This window comes from Rissa tridactyla, chromosome 2 (assembly GCF_028500815.1).
Source record: "Rissa tridactyla isolate bRisTri1 chromosome 2, bRisTri1.patW.cur.20221130, whole genome shotgun sequence".
Classification (NCBI taxonomy): domain Eukaryota; kingdom Metazoa; phylum Chordata; class Aves; order Charadriiformes; family Laridae; genus Rissa; species Rissa tridactyla.
The window spans coordinates 130595162-130617198 of record NC_071467.1 but is presented as its reverse complement, the minus strand read 5'-3'; the positions used below and the strand labels follow the sequence as shown (position 1 = coordinate 130617198).

General features: G+C 38.8%; 1 protein-coding gene across 1 annotated transcript in view; it reads right to left on the bottom strand.

The window, feature by feature from the left end:
• Positions 1-22037, bottom strand: part of JAZF1 (JAZF zinc finger 1) — a 199097-nt gene that overhangs the window by 16458 nt on the left and 160602 nt on the right. Inside the window, exon 3 of the mRNA XM_054193085.1 lies at positions 14313-14509. Within this exon, the coding sequence (XP_054049060.1) occupies positions 14313-14509 (197 nt within the window). The remainder of the gene's footprint in view (positions 1-14312; positions 14510-22037) is intronic.

Genomic DNA, 22037 nt, shown 5'->3' with positions numbered 1-22037 from the left:
GAAATCATCCTAAAATCCTGGAGGTAAAGCTAAAATGAGAAAGGTACAAAATAAACATAAAGGTTTTTATTTAAAGTACTATTAGTATGACATTAGTATTACATATTCACTGTCAGTAAAATTGGGTATTATTTACACATGAGATCTGCTCACCATTTTGGGCTACAAGAGAAAAAGAACTAATAACACTTGGGTTAAAAAAAGATGGTCCTCCAGAGCCAATATAGAGGTTGGTAGAGCAGCTGGACTCTATCCGGCCTCAGAAGCAATTGTGTGCCATTTTCTATCTTGATATATCGGTATCTTGATATTGGTATAGCAAAGAACAGTCTTTAAAACTAAACCACAGAAAATCCCAATCCAGAAATTATAAATCCACTAAAAGGAGCTTGCACACCTATATAAGCAGATATGTTATGACTTATTGAATATATAAATGTATGCAAATAAAACATATATGTAATAAGCTAAACAAGAAAAAAATGTTCTCCACTTTCAATTACTTGCAAAACAGCAACTAATCACAAAAACATGCATGTAAAGAACCAATTCTGGAAAAAACAGTCAACTGATACCATGGCATGTGTTCTGTAGAACAGGACTTTCTGAGAATGCCGCAGAGGTGCTAAAGCAAATTGTTATAATGTCACTGCACAATGTGCTGTTGAGGTTTTATGGCCACACTGCGCCAATAGTCTCGGGAAGTTATTTTGCATTCTTATATAAACTTTTTTCCCCAATCCTGTTTTCCACAAAAAAGGGCTTTCAATAATGTACAATCTTCTGTTTATACATAGTACAGGAAAAACATGATAAACCCAAGAACACAATCTCTACTTTAAACATATTTTAAAACTAGATTTCTACAACTTCATATAAACAAGAATAAGCTGTTAAACGCTCACCAAAAAAAGAGCATAACCTTCCTGTAATTAAATGGCAGTGTTTTACACGGCACTTTTTTTTAAATAATGAAAATAAAAAAAGTAAATAAATAAATCAATCCAGCAGACCCCTCCCAACTTGAGGCTTAACCTTCAAATTAATGTAACAGTAATAAAACCTATGCCAGCTGGAATCCTTTCTTTCTCTGGCTTTGGCATGAGCAGCAAGAGCAGGTATATATTTGAAGAAAAACAAAGCAGGACATTTTCCACCTTTAGTCACGGGATGTTAATTGAACTCTGGCAAATGTTTAAAGATATTCTCAAAATGTTCAAGAAAGAATTAAAACCAGTTGGGGCCGAGAAAAAGAAACAATCCATCCTTCCTCCCCCCTTCTCTCCCCCCAAACATCTGTTCCAAACACACTCCAAAAACCCCAGCGAAGAACAGTCATAATTAATGTTATTTTGGCTTTTTAGTTGCTAGGCCTGCATTCTGAGGTTAGAAATACAAAAATACAAGTTCAGGGCACTATTACTGTACTTAAGGACTCTCCTGATGCATGTAACAAAAAGGCAGTTTTTCTTTTCTCTTTTCCCCTTTTTCATAAAACCAAAGAAAAAAATAGAAACCGTATCAGGAAACAGTTTCATGTTTAAGATAAAGGATTACAATAAAAAGTACCTACATAAATGAACTACAGTTTATGAAGCTATGAAAATACATTTGAGACGCGTTTTATAACGTTGGGTTAAACATGCTTTACAGCTGTACAAAAGCTATTCAGCCACTTACAGTGCAGGCCGTAAAACTGCTAATGCACACAGTCCTCACCCACCCCGACTGCGCACATCAACGCACAAACCCAGCAAGGATGCACCGAGCTACCACCAGGCTCCAATCCATGGAATTGCTATCACTGTGCAGGTAGCACTCACTACAGGAGGAACGCCGCTGATTTCAGCAGGATTCAGCTACGTGGGGATTTCCAGCATGCTCCTGGGCTGGACCTTAGACCTTCCTGATGTGTGAATGGGCTGAATCATGCCAAAGGGATGGCATGGGAGGCTGCCCATGGAGGACCAGGGTACGGCGGAGCTGCACAGACCCAGGGCAGCTCAGCGCTCTTTCAGCAGCTTCGGGCCGAGGGAATTTTGTGCTTATTAGCCCCAGGAGGGTACAAACCCCTGACCAGCACCAAGGGAGGCAATGGCAGATTCTCCACTTCAATGCACTGAAGGGTGGGAAGATTTATTTTGCACAGAAATATACTTAACGCTTCTCTCTACCTGCTTTTAAATGCTCTGACCATCTAGATTTAAGAAACTCCATCAGCACAATTTGAAACATAGCCCTAATGACAATACTCAGAACTACCAGTAAGGACTAAAATGCCTATTGATTACTGAGCCAGGATCAAGGCTTTTGTCATCCTGCCTACGCACAAAATCTACAGGAAAGAGCTGATAAGTTTTTTTAATAAATCCTACTTCGGGCTTATGAGAAAGAAATGCATTTTTAACACCCAAACATAAGAACACATTCAGTGGGGAGTCGTGTTTCCTCTTTTTTTAAAAAAAAATAATTCTGATAAAATTAAATCTGCAACACTGTGCCTGGTATGTTGTCACAAACCTTTATTTGAGGCTATCTCTGTTTCAATCAGGTGTACAAGACATATGTTAGCAGGTGTGAGTTGTTTCAGATTATATATCACTGGACAAAGTTGAAATGAAAGCACTTTTCAAGTTGTTATTTTCCATTGCTCCTTGGCTTCTTGTATCCTTTGGCATTAGAGGCAGAAGTGCTGAGAAACTGCCATGAATGATGCTGACTGACTATATATGGAAAAACCTTACAAGAAGGAGCCTATGCGAGCATGGACAAAGCACCAGGCTTCATCTTCAGCAAGAATTAGGGTGGTGTTTTTCAACTGCCAGGCCAAAAGCACTAAAGAGACAAGAGAATATGTAGTTTTGAGGTCAGCAAATGTTTCATAGCCTTTAGCTTCCTTAGTAATATACAAGATCTACAAACCACCCTGTTTTTCCCAGAATTTTACATAATTTTGATGATCATATACTAGGTAACATCGACTCATAATACACCATTTCCCCAGTGAAATAAACCTCTCTGTGTTTTAAGTCATCAAGTGTGAAATGGTGAGTTAGTTAGTCCTTGCTTTTTTCTACTTCTGATTTGCTTTGGCTACAGTGCAAGGAAAACTCAAACATTTACTTAAGTTTCACCATCTTCAGCACACTGAAGTGCTGGCCTAAATAAGTATGCTTTTTTTTTTTTGCTAGGCACTGTAAAAACTCCTTGAAAACCATAACTGCTTTCAGCATGCAGACGTACAGCATGAGTACAAATAGAGTAATTTTTTCAGTTCTCAAAGCACTACAATAGTAGAAATAGTAGAAATAAATCCTGTTCAATCTTGCAATTTAATGGTTTTTATATATATGTATATATGTGTGTATATATATGGATATACATAGACATGATTTAAATAAGCACCTAAAAGTTCTATGTGCCCAACTAGTTTCCAACTTTCTGAAACACATTTGTGCTTTCAGTTAGCAATTTTCAAGGTAATTAGCAGATTACTTATAAAGCTAAATAGTAAAAAAAATTAATAAAATAAATCCTTCCACCCATTGGCCCTTGCAGTATAAACACACAAACATGAATACCGTCATTGTTACCCAGAACCACTGAAGTTCCTTTTTGAGTGTCAACCTATTCCTACATTAAATCAGTTACACCACAAGCTGCGAAAGACAGGCACAATGTGCTTTCTACAAAATGTATATTTTTTTACACATTTGGAGGAAGAAAGGTCCGTGTGCAGCAAGTGTGCTTCTACATCAAAAAACCCTATCACAAATTAACACAAAGATGATCTTTACTTTAAGCTTATTGTACATTTTCTGTTCTAGACCCTGTTAAAAATGCTTTGCCGAGTTAGACTACTACGATGGGGATTATAAAACAGTTCCTGTGCTTGGAAGTACTTTAAATCTACAAGCCATGTTTCTATCGCTGCTTTGTAGCTCAAAAACCCAAACTAGTGATGATTTTATGAGTTGCTATAGTCTAGACAACTCGGTTACTTTTCAATGAAATTGTTCCTTGGGGAGAGTACTGTGAAAATTCCCATACAATTAATTACAGGTATGTGCAACTAAAATGCAATTCTACAGCACAGTAGCTTTACAATTGCCAGTGCAATTTATGTCTGTATCAAACAAGAATGCTCTGAAGGGGCTGGGAAGACCAAGTACAACAAGCAGGAGGTTACATATAAAGCTATACCTGTAGCGAGCGAGATGAGATAAATAAGATGCAGCGTTAAATTTCTGATGAGCCTTCTCCTCAGGCATGATTCAGAGTTCTAGTGAAAAGCACAAAATCTGAGAACTGTGTCAGTCTTCCCAGAACATATTTTTATAGCAAATTGGGCTCACCACATTTTTACTGCCAAGTTAAAGAGCAAATGAGAAATTTAACAGAATTATAAGGGAAATGCATGCATAATGCAGGAAAAGGAAGAACAGAAAATGCAGAGGACAGCTATGAGAAGAATTGTGATTAAAACAAATAGCCGTGATGTATTTTCCCCTCACAGCACAGCCCTACTGTCACCCATCAGCTATTTTTACCTCGATCTTACTTTCCTCTATATACGGTTACAAATGGCCTTTTTGCTTTAAAAGTAATTTCAATTGTTATAAGCACCACTTCAAAATAATTTAATTTTGTGAATGTAGTATAGGCCTTTTTGTACTCTAGGTTATAAGTTAGTTTAGGATAGAGTTAAAAAAAGGACTAAGCAGGGGAGGTTATCATGATATGTGTTCTTGTGAAAACCGTAGAAAAGGTTACGTACGGGAGAATCCCCCTCATTTTGCCCCATCTTTACAAGGTTACAGCCTTGGATCAGTGGGAAACCCAAACCTCTGTAAAGACAGACAGTCATGCGTTGAGTTGGCTTGTCTAGCACAACCCTGCAGAAATACTCCAGAACCTGCACCCCAAAAGCTACAGGACTTTGAAAGAACTGTAGTCACGCACTTGGGGCCCTATGCTCCTTGCAAACGCTTCACCAACACTCCTCTCTCACTTGGTCCATCTGCACTGAATGAAGTGGCCTTTAGGGAGTCCCAAACCCACTGTAAAACAAACCAGGTAACTCTTGTAACGAAAATGGGAGCTGGGGTTTGCAGAGTCCTTAAGTCTCCAGTTTTGCCTAGGAGACAAAAAAAGGACACCACGACCTCCCTTGTAAGTGAAACAGCCATCAAGCCTGGGCCAACTCTCATCCTTCCTTTTAGGGCCCAGCCAAACTGCAGAGCAGGTACCCAGGTAATCCCACAGCTTAATTTCATTAATGGCATGTAACAAAATGGTACAAAGGAGAAAAATCAAGATACTCTTTGGTAGATCAGAGGTAAAAAAGAAATAACGTAAATAGAAAAGTTCGGTCTGTAAACAATTGTCCTGTTTAGATTTCTTAGGCAAAATCTCTCTCCCCTTTCCTTTCTGCACACCTGTTCCACTTCACCTCCTGACTCTTGACCCTCAGCATCACCTTGGTGCTAGAGCCCCCGTGCTCCTATAGGGTGTTAATTGTTTATCTCCAACAGTAAATATAAGAAGCTAATCCATCACTGGAAGTTACTTCTACTTATGGCCACTGCTTTGTCAGAATTCCATGAAAACTGATCAAGAAAACAGTTACAGGAGTCTGCTGGTGGTCCCTCAGAAGAGGAAACCTCTCCAGCTGCTTTGGGACATCAAGAAACAGTTACTTCCATACAATCTAGCTGTACTTGGAAATCACTGAGCCATCAATTTGTGCAGGTTTGACTTAAATAATGTTCTTGGTCTTCATGATAATGTCAAGCTGTTTGATTTGGGGCTATAAGTTAGTCATTATTATTTGCTAGGCAGTCACGCCTGAAATATGACAACAGCACTGTTGCTCGTGCATGCAATATGACATCATCTTTGCTCCAAAGATCCTCCAGGCTTAAGTTTCAGTATGTTCTGGGAACACAATTCTTTTGGTTTGCTTTGGTTTGGTTTTGTCAGTGAGTAACCAATATAATACATACTCTTGCCTCTCTAAGGAATCTGGACGACCACCTGACAGCAGACGACCGCTAGAAAAAAAAGATCCATTTCTGAAGCGCTTAGCCAAGTACAGACAAGCACTTCAGCATTCTTCAGAAAGAGCTGAATATGTACAAGGTTAAACCCTGACTCCCTAGAAGGGGAATGTGGCATCTAGCTCGAAAAAACATCTTTTAGCTGTTGCTGGGAACAAATCCCACCTGTGCTAAGAAAACCCCTATAGGAAATAATTGCACTTTCACTTATTATTTTTCATTGTTATTGGAAACCTCCTACTATAGCTTTATTCCTTAAGGCAGAAACTAGAAACTACCACAGATTTTACTTATTATTCATGCTCAGTCACGACCTCAGCCAAAAGCTCATGTTAAAATCTCATACCGTTTCTAAGCACACACATATATTATAGTTAACTCATATGTTGATCAACTGTTTTGCACAATGCCATTCATTTTTTTTTAATTATTATTTATGTATTTATTTTTTACAAGAACACCCATAAGGCTCTGTTAGAATAGGTGCCTCAGACTGCTAAATGCTGGGCAAAAATATGTATATATTAATTAGCGTGCAGGATTAATATAGGCCCCCAAACCTGCAATTAGATGGAACCATTTTGGCTCCAATAATTATAAAGAAAGTTCTCTATCGTCATCTGCACAGAAATGTGAAATCCTGGCATGAGTGAAGTCCCTCAGAGGGAGGTTTTGCTAGAGACCACAATACAGTTGCCTCAAGATATTTTATCACAGATTTTATCGTACTTTGTAGGCCTGAAATATCGAATGCATTCAGACAAACTTTCATTATGTTGGAGAACAGAATTTGGTCTTCATTTTGTGAAGTAATGGCTTAGTTATTTGCCCATACTGTTTATACAGGAGTGGGTCTATATATCTAATATTTAATAAAAACATAGCATACAAGTTCTTCAGTCTCTGAACTGGCAATTAGGCAAGTAGAAACTTCTGTCAATCTGAACAACTAATGAGATGGTTCCTCAGACATCTGAAAGTGTGTTTTTTCAAGCTGCAGTAGAACTTGGTTGATTTGTGCTTTACTATGCTAGACACCCCATAAGTCAAACACACAAAAATGTAGCACTCTCAGACCACTTCTCAGCAACAATTTAATAAAAGAGCCCTGGGATTTGATCTCATATTTCTACTTTTCATTATTTTTTCAATTCCATCTGCATGATACTACACTACGTTAACATAAGGTGCAATAATTAAACTTGAACATTTAAAATATGCTAACGCAGGTGAAAAGTTTTTGAAGTGAATGGCTAAAGTTTGGCTTTTGTGTGTACATAAATATTTAAGCTTGCAACTCTGCAAGTACAGAATATTTCATTCCAGTCTGACAAAATGTTTGTTAAGTGCTCAAAGACAGGCATTCACCTCCACAGTATTAGGTGCTTAACATTAATCACGTGCTTAAGTGCACATGATCTGGATTTGTAGCATGATTTTCGAAGAGCTATCTATGTGTACTTGTTTCCACTGACTTGTCCTGACTCCCAAGTCTACTTTCAAGCACCTTTAAAATCTCAATTGAAGAATACTTTGCAGTACACTATCCCTAAAAAAAGAAGCTCACCACAAAAGAGCACGCGCTCTCTAGCCATAGCAGTATTGAGCCAATCTGCATTGCCCAAAGAAAAAGCTGTTGCACGTTATCAAATGAATAGCGGATTTAATGGTTCACAGTCTACTCTGATTCTACTTAACATGAAGTTCAGAAATGCCACCTGCTGACAGAAGCCAAAGAGATTCTGACATAAATAGCAGTTCTGCTACAAATTCAGATTAATTTGGCTACATATTAATAGCACATCCATAAATAAAAAAAAGTTTGAGCACCTAACTCCTCCTCCTCCCAGTCCTCAATTCATATTGGGGGGCCCCCCCTGTTATTTTACATTTCTACTGTCCACTTTAAACTTATGAAGTAGCTTAGCTGAGCAGATCTCTTGCTGGATTCTGTTTAATGTGCTGTTATAGCACTCTGCGTAAGAGCTGTCTGTGTCATATGATTACTTCATTGTTGAAAGCATAACATATGGAAACTGTACTGAAATGTTAGCTGCTTTGATACCTATGAAAAGGAACGAGCTTTTGCATTACAAGACGACAACGCATTTTTTAAACAACTTAAAGTAACAAAAATTAAACACACATTTAGAATCTAAACCATATTAGATTCTGGCATGCCTGTTACTCTATTTCAATGCCCAATTCAATGGCTGGTTACCATCGTGTTTTTGATTGCTATTACCAGCAAACAATGGGTGGTTTTCTTTCAACTTTTGCATTCTTGGAAAAGGGAACAGATTCAAGAGAAGGCCCTTGGGATTCCTTTATGAGTTATCCATGAAGGCAAATGCTATACAGCAGAATTATGGCAATGATATCTCATGTCATTGAGATAACATTACTTGAGATAACAAGTTTTATTGGGAAAACTCATAAACTGCCACAGACTGATTTGCTTCCCAAAACCAAAGCTCCCACAACAGACAAGTCCTTAATGGACCAGAAACAAGGTGCGTCCTTACAGATTCATTTCGGAATCCCAACTGCCTTTGGCAGGAGCAGAAAGGAGATCTTTAGTTGTAATACACAGACCTTCCTCCCCTGTAAATTAGTCACCCATAGCGGGACCAATGAAGCTCTAAATTATTTCATCAGTAGCAAGAACTCCCATTAACACAAGAAGGAAGCTGTAATTTTTTGGTCACTATTTTGCCAGTAGTTGCATTTGAATCCTGAACAAAATCCAGATGAATAAGAAAAGAGATTAATAGTCTGACTTAGAAGAATCTATTAATTTCATTGAATAAAAGTTCATATACACACTATTTTAAGCGTTTAAGAAGCTATTCCCTAATGATGTAAATGGGACAAACATATTTAAAATCATTGTAGATATTTAAGAATGCAGTCACACTAGGTATCAAAAGTACTTCTAACTACACCAAGCTCTGAAAATACCCACTAGGTGAAGGCTGATTTTTTCTCTTGATTGAAAATACATTGAATTTCACTTTCTGTCTTTAAATCACATATTATATAGTCATGCTTCATCACTAGTATGATTTATTAGAAAAAAAATTGCCCCATTTCACATGATGGGTTCCAACTGGCTGGAACCGCAGCTTTAGGATTACTGACACAGTTACAAAGCGGTCTTGGTTTCAGTTTAAGAATATGCTCTATATATCTAAAAAACTACTCAGTTACTACAGATCTACTAAATTATCTTTCAAGTCGTATCCTCACATGGTAAATGTAATGGTTTCTACATCAATAGTACTAACTTGAAAGCCTCAGTCATAGGGTTTTTTTTAAAGTATTGCTGTATTGAATTTTTAGGCATATTTGCTCACAGTATCACTCTATAGATTGCAGATTCCTTAAAGGTTAAGGCCAATCCTACAAAATGCTTTTTACTCCAAATTAAAATTAATTATTACTTTCATGTCTTAGTAGAAAGAAAAAAAAAAAGAGAGATTGAAAAGTTAGGTATTTCTGTGGGTAGAAAAATGGGGTCACTTTTATAAATATTGAGATTGGGCTAGTGAAAGAAATTTTAAGGAAGTTTGCCATAGTAAGAAAAGGTAAGATCTTTCAAATGCAGTCAATCAAAAATGACTGCACAAATATGACTCCCCAGAAAGGCATTTATCCTAATTAATAAGATAAACTAATAGTTAGTCACCTACTTAAATGACAGCTGCAAATCAAAACGGGACTTGCCAATTCTCTCATGGGGTCAGCTATGACCACCCATGAAAACTTCACTCTTTCATCTCCTTTACAAGTGGCAGGACTGACAGACGGCCGCAGCTATTCCAGCCAACCATAGCATCCTCAGTGCTCGCTGCCAGGACTGGCTGCCATCCGCTGCCCAACGCAATCAGGCAGTAAGTAGGTCTATAAACCTATTAAAACAGCATAAATGTTATAACTTGTAATCTATTAAAACAAAAATAAACAGGAAAGGAGGTCTGAGAGCCAGTTTCTTCAGAGCAAAATATAATGCTAATTATGAGGTTTTCCAATATTCCAGTTTTTTGTTTTTTTTTGCAGGGGGGGAGGTAAGACTTAGGGTTGAGCCATTAAAAAAACGGTTTATAGTATTAAACTCTTGCTTTAGGATTTATAAGAAGGCAAAAAATTCACTCCAGGCTGAAATTTACAACCCCAGGCCTGGAATCATTTAAAAAAAAAAAATTGTCATAAATATGGAAGAAAAAACAAACAAACACAAAACAGTGGTTTCAGATGATTTTTGGCACTCCTTCAATGCAAAAGTGGGTTTATTTTTTATTTTCTTTTTAAGTCTGAGACTCATTACTATGAGTTACTTTTGTAACTAAAATTGGGACTAGGTTATTTTAATAATGAATTGCCAATAAGTTACTATCACTGAATCTTTTTTAAAGCTTTTCAATATGAAGAGATATCATAATTTTCAAAGGAATGTCAACGCTCTGACTTATGCTCAAAAGCCAGGAAGTTAGGGGTGGAAATTTCATCTGTGAGCCACACAGATGTATGAAAACATTTAAAAAATTAACAGCGTATGTCAAAGATGCAATGTCAGCCCCATTTTTATCCATAACTAGACTTCATTAGTTTTGTGGGTTTAAAATTGACGTTTAAAAATAAAGGCAACATAAGTTTTTGTGACTTAATTGAGCGCTCCTTAAATAAAGAGATATTTCAATGTTTGCAGACTGTTAACGTCTTTCCAAAATAAGCTATGTGCTGGTGCTACTTAGCTATATTTCCCTATCACCCTAAGGAGTCTGTATTGCTGATGGAAGCCATTTCTTTTGCTAAATCCTGCCTGTGAACTCTAACAAGAGCATTTAAGCCTACTAAACAAAGTCTCCCAGGAGACACTATTGTTAAAACAAAAACTGGAACAAATTTTTCAAGTGAACTTTCTGCAATCATTAGAGGATGCAGGTCTTAAGAAGAAGAGAAAACTTGTTATAGGAAAGGGAACAAAAAGCCAAATGTAAGCAGAGAGCACATGCCAGTCACCCCTGAGGGAACAGAGGGGAGGTATAGAAAATTAACTGCTGCATTTCTACTTCCCACCAAAACCACAAATGGGCCATTTCAGGGGACTAACACATACAGAGTCTGCAGATAAATACACGTCTACCTCATTACCTGAGAAGAGCCTTAAAGAGCACACTTCTTTGCTGAATACTTCTGCTTCTACATGAATAATCTCATTTATGCAGAAGAAGGTGCTATACATATGCATGCAACATTTGCAGCATATATGTGTGTCAGCTTGGAAGCTGCTCAGCTCTGTCTGCGAATTTGGCCCATAGTCTTTTCGCATGGATTTTTACTGCAAAACTTAACAAACATTCTCTGCAGCCAAACCACCTTGAACTGTTTCTTATCAAACTTCACAAGCTAAGTGGGTTCATGTCTGGTCAATACATGGATGAGAGATCATTAGATGAAATTATGCTCTGCTGAAAAATGACAAGAGTAGCTTAACAGCATCAGCAAATGGTGGAACTTAGCTCTAAGGACGTGCACAATGGTGACTGGGATTCAGGCAGCTGCTGGCTTCACCTAAGGTAAGACTACCACACCTAGCAAAGCCAAGACAAACAGCATACCTAAAGGGAAGACACCACATGGAAAAGGACCAAAAGATTAGTGAGGTTCCTGCTTTCTACTTCAAACAAGAAGGGCAAACAGCCATATAGGACAGACACTCTCTGCTGAGGGACATCCATATTTGTAAGTCGTTTCACCAGCCTGTAGGGCATGCTTTGCCTCTAGCATCTGAAGTGGCATCATCTTGGTGTTACGCCATGTGCAGTAACAATGCCAGACACACTTCTGAAGTTTGGTACCCTAATAGAGTATTGAACAACTGAGATGGGAGATAATAAAAGAGGAACTGCCATTCTGAATGTTTCATTAATAAACTGGGTGAAAGCAATCCCACTTTATTATTGACAAAGTATAGGTCTAAAGGAGGAAGACGACAACGATTACATTTGGATTCTATAATTATAACAAATACTTAACATCAACCCAGATGATCCCTTTCAGGCAATCTAAGGAAAAACAGCCTCTTTATTTTCTGAAGTTACCACAGTATACATGTTTACCTGGATTCAGAGACGAGTTAACAAGAGTTTGCTCGGAGTACAAATCAAACAGGATCACACAGAAGGAATACTGCAATATTCTTCATTCTCACTGGATGCAGTGGAGGGTATGCCTGTAGGGCTTGAAAGTTGTGTAGGCACTGAGAGGCTGAAATGCAGGATGATTTACATGCTCTAGATTGCTTCCCTGAAACAGATCATGCCTAACCATCCTTGGTTTTATCACCTTGCTAGTCAACTGCCATATATACTTACACTTGAGGGAAAAAGATTTGCATCAGCCAATAATAGACATGTGAACTGCCTGTCTAAAATTAGTTTGCTGGCCTTCCTGGGCCCCCTCTGCAGGCACTGCACCCACAGAAAGAGAAACTCAGCCACAGCAGGACTTGGATCACCCCATCTATGTAAATTATAACCATCACGGAGAACAAAATCCTATGCCAAGCAAACACTGCAAAAAATTCTGTAGTTATCAGAAAAATCTCAATGCTTATTTTAGGTCCAGAAAAACTTTTAAGGTGACAAAAATGGAAATTCGGGGGTGAGGGTGCTGAAATGCAACTCAGTTGATAGTTACTTAAAAAAAAAAAAAAAAAAAATCTTCAAGAGAGAATATATGGTTTTGCTACCAGGCTATTACAAACCCTAACCTTGGAACGGGGCTCTAGTGGGGAACTTGGAACAGAGGGTGCAGAAAGCGGAAGCTGGTATTATTTATAATCTGGCCGGCAGGATTCCCAGAAACTCAGTTTGCCAAAACAAGCTGATTCTCCTAGCTACAGGTAAAACAACATTCTGAGTAACTTCAAAAGCTTGAAAAATATATAAATAATAAAAATAAAAGTATTTCAGTAGACAGATATTGGCTTTTTTTTTCCTTTGGTATGGAACATGTTTCAAAGAGTACATTGCTAACCAACGTTCCTGACAGATGTGCAAAGTTATACTACCTGACTACATAATGAATTAGCTTTCCCAGGAGGAGCTGTACAAAAAGTAAAAGAAAGCAGAAATTCCTTGACATCTGTAGGATGTCAAGGAAATGAATCAGTTTGTTTCAAATAGGAGATAATGAAGAAAAGCTTACTTTTAAAATTTTCTCTATTACATTAGGATTTTATCATTTAGCTGTTCTCAACATGCTTCCCTTTTTCATATCCAGGGACATGCTGAACAACCAATTCATTTCAGAACTTCCAGACAAGAGTGTCACAAGGACCACTACAACTTTTCAATTTAATAATTAATACTAAAACATTAAATAGCTTAGATAAAACACATGGCATAGCAGTTTATCAAAGCAGGGATGCTCATGTGATTTCCTATTAAGATAATATGTTGAGCCTATTTATTACAGAACAGAATAGATGTATCATATGAATTTAGCTTTTTAGAAGGAAATATTGGTATTTAACCTTAAGTGTATGAGAATTATCTGACAAGATCTCTATCCAATGTAAACCAGACTGACTTAGGCCAAGAAATCTGGTTCAGCAGAGCAAGCAATTTTCTATAATCAGTACCAAAAAATTCCCAGGAATTTTATACCTGGGAAAACCACGGGAATGCTTGTTTTAGAAGAAAACACAAATCACTTTTTTCATACATTGATTGCTTTTTTTGACCATAGTTTCCTAATGAAAGTCACATCTACATGATGACAGCAGCTGAAGATTCCTCCCTGCCCACTCATTTATTTATTAATTCAACCCCCCTTAAAAAAAAACAAACAAAAGAGAGGGAAGGGACAGGGGGGGAAGATGGGAAGATCCCGACCACTTTTTCTTGTATTTTAAACTGACACTGTACCACGTGCAGAACTCTCTGACTGATACATCAGGGGTCTTTTGCACATTTGGTATTTCTGCTAAGGTTAGTTTCTTTGTGTAATAATTTCAGCTGCGATTTTTAAAGTTAGCGTCCTTCTCTGCTTTAGCAGAGTTTGGAAACAAATGCCCACACACGTTTTAGAGACTGCAAACCAAATGCAAATAAAAGAGCCAAAAACTCTTCTGCTTTATTTTTAGGGGGTTCTTCTCCCCAGTGCCTCAGTATGTCTATTGTTCTCCAAATGCCACACAGCAAAACTACTAGTTTATTTGGGATAAATCAAACAGTAGGTGCTTACCTGTAGGAGTACTACTGCGAAACGAAGAGGAGGGAGTGATTGGAGGGGTGACTGGAGGAGTAAGGCTTCCACTGCTGTGGCGAGGTGGAGTAGATACATTCCCACGGGACACTGTGCTTGATAAGGTCAAAGAGAGTTTTGGCTGAATCTTTTTCTTCAAAGACTCCTGCTCACGTCGAGCTGCATCAGTCATAAATCTAGAAAAAGGACAATCACGAGGATGAGAGTCTTGAAACGCTGTTCACAAGCAAGCTTTAGGTAAAAGTAAAGTAAGTATTTTTCAGTGACCAAATCAGTGACCAAATGGAGCTTCAAACTCAGCCATGGCAAGTTCCTCCACAACACAAAGATTTCAAGAATATAAACCTCTCCATCAACAGCTTTATTCCAGTGTTCAAGATCTGGGCCATTTGCTTCTGATTTTGATAGAACTTACATTAGACATTTGGATCACGTGCAAACACACAAGTGTTTTTAAACTCCAACCAGAGATCAGCATTGCACACAGTATTTTAATAACTATACTCAATCCTTTACAGTAACTACACTCAATCCTTCTGTGAAAAAGTACCTGAGCAGCTATAACAGAGAAAAACATTAGGGGCAAATGTATTGAATCCAAAGGTCAATGGGGTAGTATGAATTAGATTGTGTAGATACATCATTTCCAACTTAGGATAATCACATCCTTTTTCTAAACGTTGTAGACAATGTGGCCTGACATAAAAGATGTCTAATTATCAAACTGGATTTCCCAACTCTTGAAAACCTAATGAGGCCCCTCTGTAGAGCTTTGGTACATGCTGCTGAAGGTCTAATGCAACTAAAGGTTCATCTCCGTGGGATGCTGAGAGGGAATTCCAGAAGCATGATGCAAAGTGTGCACCGCAACTGTTTGCATGGGATCTTTCACCTGGAATAAAAGTAGCTTTTTTCACTTTTATTCTGATTCTTTCCAAAAAAGAACAGGTGAAGTGAAGAAGACCACTTTTACTCCAAGAGTAAACACAGAGTTATACCAGAACATCTGATAACTGCATTATGATGACATTCAAAGCATCACTGCTGGCACCTGTATTAACCCTCACTTGAAAGGACTGAGATTCCCCCACAACAGGATCTCTGCAACTCAGACTTCATGTGCTTAGCATTCGAGCAATATTTTAATTCTTTGTCTTTTCCCTCCACTGCATAAGGAGCCATCTTGAAGGATTCCTCACAAGATGGGCTAAAGCAGATCACGTTGTCCATACAGTCCTCTGGCCTTCATGCTAAAGTACAAATTACACCTGTCACTGAATAAAACAATACGCACTAGCACATGATGCAGATTAATAAATTAAGTTACATACAGACATTTGTCTGACCAGGTTAGACAGAGTAAACCAGGTTTTAGCCAAGACACAAGCTTTACAAAATGAGCTCTTGCAACCTTGGCAAACCATGAAGGGCGCATTCAGAGAGGTGAGAACGCTGACCTCACCTCAGAGCCAGCTGTCACCTGGAAACTCGCATTTGCAATCCAGTAAGGAAAAAGAATGACAAAAATTACCAGCAATTATTTGCATTGGATTAACTGAGGGTGACCTGGCTTTCTTTGAACAGTCAACACTCTCCTCCTAGGAGCATAGGAAAGAAAATGAGGCAGACTCAGGGACAGAAGTGGCCACAGAAAACAAGTCTGTGGAAGAAAGAATGAAGACGCTGAGTTGTTGTATTGGGTGTAGGTGGCAAGGTTTTGGTAGTGGAGGGGCCTGCAGGGTGAGAGGAGGTCAGGGTCTGCCTCGTGCCAGCCACAGCTGGTTTCAGACAATGGATGCACCACATGACACAGCTGAGCCCATCACCAAAGCTGGTGGCACCTCAATGAAAACATATTTAAGGAGGGGTAGAAAATGCTGGAGGGATAGAGGAGGAGGGAACAGAGAGAATGACAGAGCAATAAGGTCAGAGGAATAGGAGATGCTGCATGGTGGAGAGCCAGTACACCCTGGAGGCACTGCAGCCTGTCAGTGACCAACATCAGAGCCCAGGACAAGAGCGACAAACACGGGGCAGCAGAGAGAAACCACTACAACCTGACCCCAACCACCAGAACCACTTGTTGCCTCACCAAAGGGACTGAGTGTGGCCTGCAGTGGTAGCAGGGGAGGAGACGTGTCCAGAGTGACCCTGGGAAAGGGGGAGGAAAGGTGTCTTTTTTTCACCCTAAGTGTTTTAGGGTTTTTCTTTTGTTTCTCAATAACCAATACCCAAATCAGTAATTAAATATTTATGCTAGTTGGCAATAAATTAAGTTAAATTCCCTAGGTCAAGTCTGTTTTGCCCATGACAGTACTTGGTAGAGTGATTCCCTTATTTCAGCCCATGAATTTTCTCGCTCCTGCTCCTCCTGTTTTCTCTCCCATCCCATGGGGACTGTGGGTGTGGGGGTGAGTGAGCAAAAAGCTATGTGGGTACTTGGTGCTAGCGGAGGCCAACCCATCACTCTACCAAATTTCTTGTCATGCGACAACTATATTTGCTATGTGACCAAACTGCCTGTCATGTGACTTGACGTTTCATATCATATGAGAAGACATGGAAGCAATGCCTGACCTATGTCCAGAATCCAACAGAGGACTGGGAGATCCACCTTTAGCTCCTGAGGAAGAGCAGCAGACCCTGAGGAGAGGGAGGCAGAGGGAATACTGCCACACCAGTCATCTGGTTCACAGTTTATATCCTGGCATTGTATGAAGGATCCAGCCAGAGGCTGGCTGGACAAACTGATTCTGCAGACCACAGTATGACAACAATTGCACTGGGCAGGACCATCAGGTCACACTGGGTCTCACAGCAGTACATGACATCTGCCACAGCATCTGCAACATGGTGCTGTAGGACAGTTCGGTTTCTTCTCTGGGCCTCAACGAACAGTTTGAATTCATATGAATCCCTACATTCATTTAGGTTCCATAGAACCCAACATTTTGTGACTGCTCACAACACATGAGCTGTTTGGGTGGAAGCTGGGTAGATTCTGCTGGCTGTGAATAGAAATCTACTGATTGCACTTATGGAGAGACCTCTGAAAAACCCCATCTCTTGTAGAACGGTAAGGGGTGCATGGAGAAGGGGAAGGAAGAAAGAAAAAAATGGGGTTTTAGGCATCTGTGTGAAATATGAAAAAAAAAACGTGGCCTAGATATCAAAAAAACAGCTCTTTTTCAAAAAAGGTTTGTGTACTTTCACGCAGCCTCAAAATACTGTGAAATAAAATTTTACGTACCATTAAAGCAATAAAGATGTGTCCTGTCCATCCAAACCATGAAGGCATTAATAAGCGGATCTTTGCCATGATACATAACATCAACACACAATCCGCAAACATTAATAAACAGGTATATGACATGACATTTTATCTTCTTTGAACAGAAACAATACATCATGTCAAACCCAGATATGGCATTTTTATGAAGTTAATATTTAAAAAGCAGATATCCATAGTAACAGTTCAGTTTTAAATTCTCTTCTCCAAACAAGGGTCCAGATATTATTAACAAAACAGTCCCCAAATAGAAGTCTAAATTTCATTCAAGAAAAAAAGAAGTAAAAGGATCTTAATAAAACGGGCATTCAGCACACATTTGCTTTCCTCTAACTAGGAAACATCTAATTCACTATTTTTGGAATTTGTACTATGATGTGTGCTTGCTTCTGGATGGGAAGCCCTATTCCTTAAGAAAATGTTATGGCAACATTATAAATCCTTGAAAACTTGGAAGATAACCTCAAGTGTGAGATATTAAAAGCAGCAGCATAAATGCTGCTATTTAATAAGCTCAGCCACAAATAACAATGTTAAAACAATATTGAGGTAAAACCAGTCTAGTTGAAGACCATAAAAATTAGGAAAATTTGAAGTTATAGCTGAAACTTCTCCCCATCCTGTTAACTTGCTCCCATTTGGGCTAAGCATGTTGGGTATATTCCAACACATCATTTGTTGTCTACACTGTGAACCTGAGAGAAATAGAAGACAGAGTCTGTTGTGAAGTGCAGTTCCTGATATCTCAAGTATGCAGTTAACCTTTTCAGATCCAAATAGTCCTGTACACGTTTGCTGAAGCACTGGCAGTGCTGTGGTTTTGAAAAGGAAACATTTCTAAATGGATTAAAATAAAACATTTTTCAGTATTTTAATTGAAATGCAGTATTATACTTGTGCCTAACTATGGTGGTGATCTTCAAAGCTTACAATATAAGCGTTTTCACGATGGGTATAGAATGACATTTCTAACTAAAGCTTTAATTTTCATGTTGAAAGTACATTATGGTTGCAACATCAAGTGCTCAGAAATGAAACATGCTGGAATTAAGGTTGAATACTGGTCTCTAAATTACATGATTGCATACAATTTTCCCTGCCCCATTTAAATGCACAAGATGTGTGTGAAACAGAAAATGAACTGTAACTAAGAAAGGCTGCTGTAATACCACTTAGGTTAAATCCCATCTCCTTGCTTAATAGTCTCTCTCACCATCTTCAGATCCATCTCCTTGCTGAGCAAATCCACCTCTGCTATTTTTAACTCTTATTCTTAAGTCCATAACCCTGTCCCTCTAGTTCCACCACTGTGCAGATTTTAGTTATCTTCCCTGTTGCACAGGATTGTGTTTACACCTCATAAGCATCTTTCTCCAAAACCAATATACCATGTAGGCTCAGTGGAATAAGGAGAATCATTCAGTTCTCAGCCATTCATTGACCCTGTTTTGACAAGCATGGGGATTGTGTGCTTTCTTGCAGATGGCTCATAATGTCAGGGAGGAGCCCGTTCCTTAGAAAGAAATCTCTTCTATCCCCATTTTTCCTTTCCTCGCCCTTTCACCTTCCTAATAATTCAACTCCCTGCTCCAAAACACGTAGGTGCAATGATTTCTGAATCAAGTGCTTGCAGCAACTTTAATAAACACGAGCAAAATATAGTATTTCCCCCTCCTCTCATTCCCTGGAATGGTTCAAGTATTTTTATTGAAACTTTCCCAAGAAATTCAGCCTGAAGGAGACACCCAGCATGGAAAATTTCAGCCCAAACAGCTGAATGTTGGCAACATAATAAGCAACTGAAACAGTCTTATAATGGAAAGTGTTGCACAACCTTCCATATAGGTGGCAATATAATACAAACAGCGTCAGCTGTTGTTACCAACATAAAAAGTCACAAAAAAAGCAGAGGCGATGTTAAAATTTAAAAAAGCCTTTACAAATCAAACCTTTGCAATGTTTATAAGTCCTGGTACCCCCAGAAGCTTTGGAATCAAGAATGATCAGAAGCAGAACACGCTCTCACAGAAATTTTCTTGAGCTATGAGCGTGTACCGACTATTTCAGGATCATGCCCCAGTATGACTCATATGATGACATCAGAGAGTTTATCATAGAACTCTTACTACACACAATTCTAAGACAATTTTAGAGCTCTGGACTCATACACCCAGACTGAGGGTAAGAGTGAGTTATAAAAGTGAGTTGAAAATAAACTGAACATTTTTTTACTTGAGATCTCACTTGAAAGGGGAAAAACCAAACAGGTTCCCCTTAAGCATGTGTCTTCTTAATAATGGTCATAAGGGCACGAGGTGCCCTTTCCTCCTCTTCCTCACTGTTACAGCTTGCTGATGCAGGAAGTTAGCCCTGCTTGGACCAGATCTGTGTCTACATACATGGAGGTTTACACAGTGAGAAAAATGCATCACAGCTACCTTGTGCGATTTGAATATTAATTTGATACATTTGGTTTTGTTATGATCTAGTCTCTAAAACACACACAAACAGAGGAGATGATGTAATCACAAGTCTGTCGCTCTCCAGTTACTGCATACGCACATGAGAGAAGGGAGCAGGATTATTCTGAGTTTGCAAAACAAGTAGATTATACTGCGGAGATGCTGAAGACCAGGACTGCTCCATTACACTGTCCAGTTGCACGCCAATTTAAAAAACAATAAAATCACAGCACTACCTGACAATAACATACATACCTTGCCCTGTGCCTCACCACTGACAAGCTGCACTAAGCCACAACAGCTAAAGGCAGCAGAACAGAATTAGTTCTGACCTTTTCTCATTATCACACAGAAAATGATGGAAAAACATTGATAGTAACATTCAGCTCATATCCACGTTTGCCTAATTTGGCAAACCTGTACTAGGAAAAGCCTGTCACCTTTCCCAGAATATAAGAAAACATTTTGCTGAGCTTCCACCACTCCTATTTCATCAGGCTGCTCCTTAACGCAACACTTGGTCAACTTCAAGATTGATTGGAAAGAGGAGAAAAAAAAATCCATGGTGTTTTATAGCAGATTTGTGCTACCTTCTGGTTGTATTATATTTAAATCAAAAGTGGTCAAACTTACTTGACAGATGGGGCACACACTAGCTTAACTACATACTGAAAGCCCCACATAAATTCCCCTGCTACTCTTTACACCTACTAGAGCAAGGTGCTGGTTATATCTGCTTTTCCCCCTCAATTTTCCCCACTTTTGTCTCAAGATGTTTATGCAGTTCTTTGTCAGTGCTGTACCAAGAGAAATAAGGAGGTGGGGATGGTAATTTTGGCTCCCAGTCTTCCTCATCACATTAGCATTGTTTAGGGGAAAAAAAAAGGCTGGGAAGGAAAGGATCTCTAGTTGCATAGTATTTTAAAACTTCAGGAGACCTCTACTTTGAAGAGGGATTAAGAAGATCCAGTTCTCAAGGCAGGACCCCATTTCAGTAGGGTGGGACTCTGTGGACCCTGAAATGCACTAGTGAACCCCTTACTCAAGAACTGTCCTCCGCACCCTTTGCTGCCTTTATAAGCTAAGACAAGGCAACATGGCTTGGTTTAGCTAGTTCTGGGAAGAAGAGAGAACTGTTAAACTGTACTATTATTGGGTTAACGAGAAATCTGGTGAAATCTAAATGGTGGGAACTAAGCAGTAGGTTGTCTTGTCTCCTGAGAAGAATGAAAGCCTTTTTTCTCAGTTGAACGTCACAAAACTGGGCCAGAGCAAAGACAATCAATGTCCCCAGTAATGCCGTGCCACACTATTTGTGATAATGAGGAAAGAAATACATAAGCAAGTTTCATACCATTCATTAACTCAAATTAGTTGATGAACACCCTTGAGCACTTTCACATACCATTCTTTGTAGTTTGGGGGAAATAGAAGTATTTATTCTGCAGCTCTGTACAAACCTCTCTTGCTTCACAGAAACTATCAACCACTTTTTTCTTTAGAGAAAGAAACAGTTTTAGCAAAACTCTAAAAAGAAATGTTAGTGTGAAAAAGCCCCATTAAGACACATGCATAATCACACACATGCCTCCACACTATTTAGATTACAGAGTATTTGCATAATGCTAAAGCATACGATTTACACAAAACTCCCCTTTGCTTGTTTTTTCTGATTTCACAAGAAAAAAAATCAAAACTGGGGAAGAAACAGCACAAGATCATAATCTCCTCTCAATTATTCCCCCAAACCTATATCACATTTCACATTAGGCCCTAACCAGACCAAACAAATCATTAAAGGGCTTTTCTAAGTTTCTGGAAAGAACAGTTTCAGCCCCGTATATATTGTAGAAACACCACGCATCTAAGTTGGACTTCAACATGTACATTCATCTGAGATCAGGTCTTACAAAGGAACTCAGTGTTCACTCAGCACCAGCTGCACTCAGACTC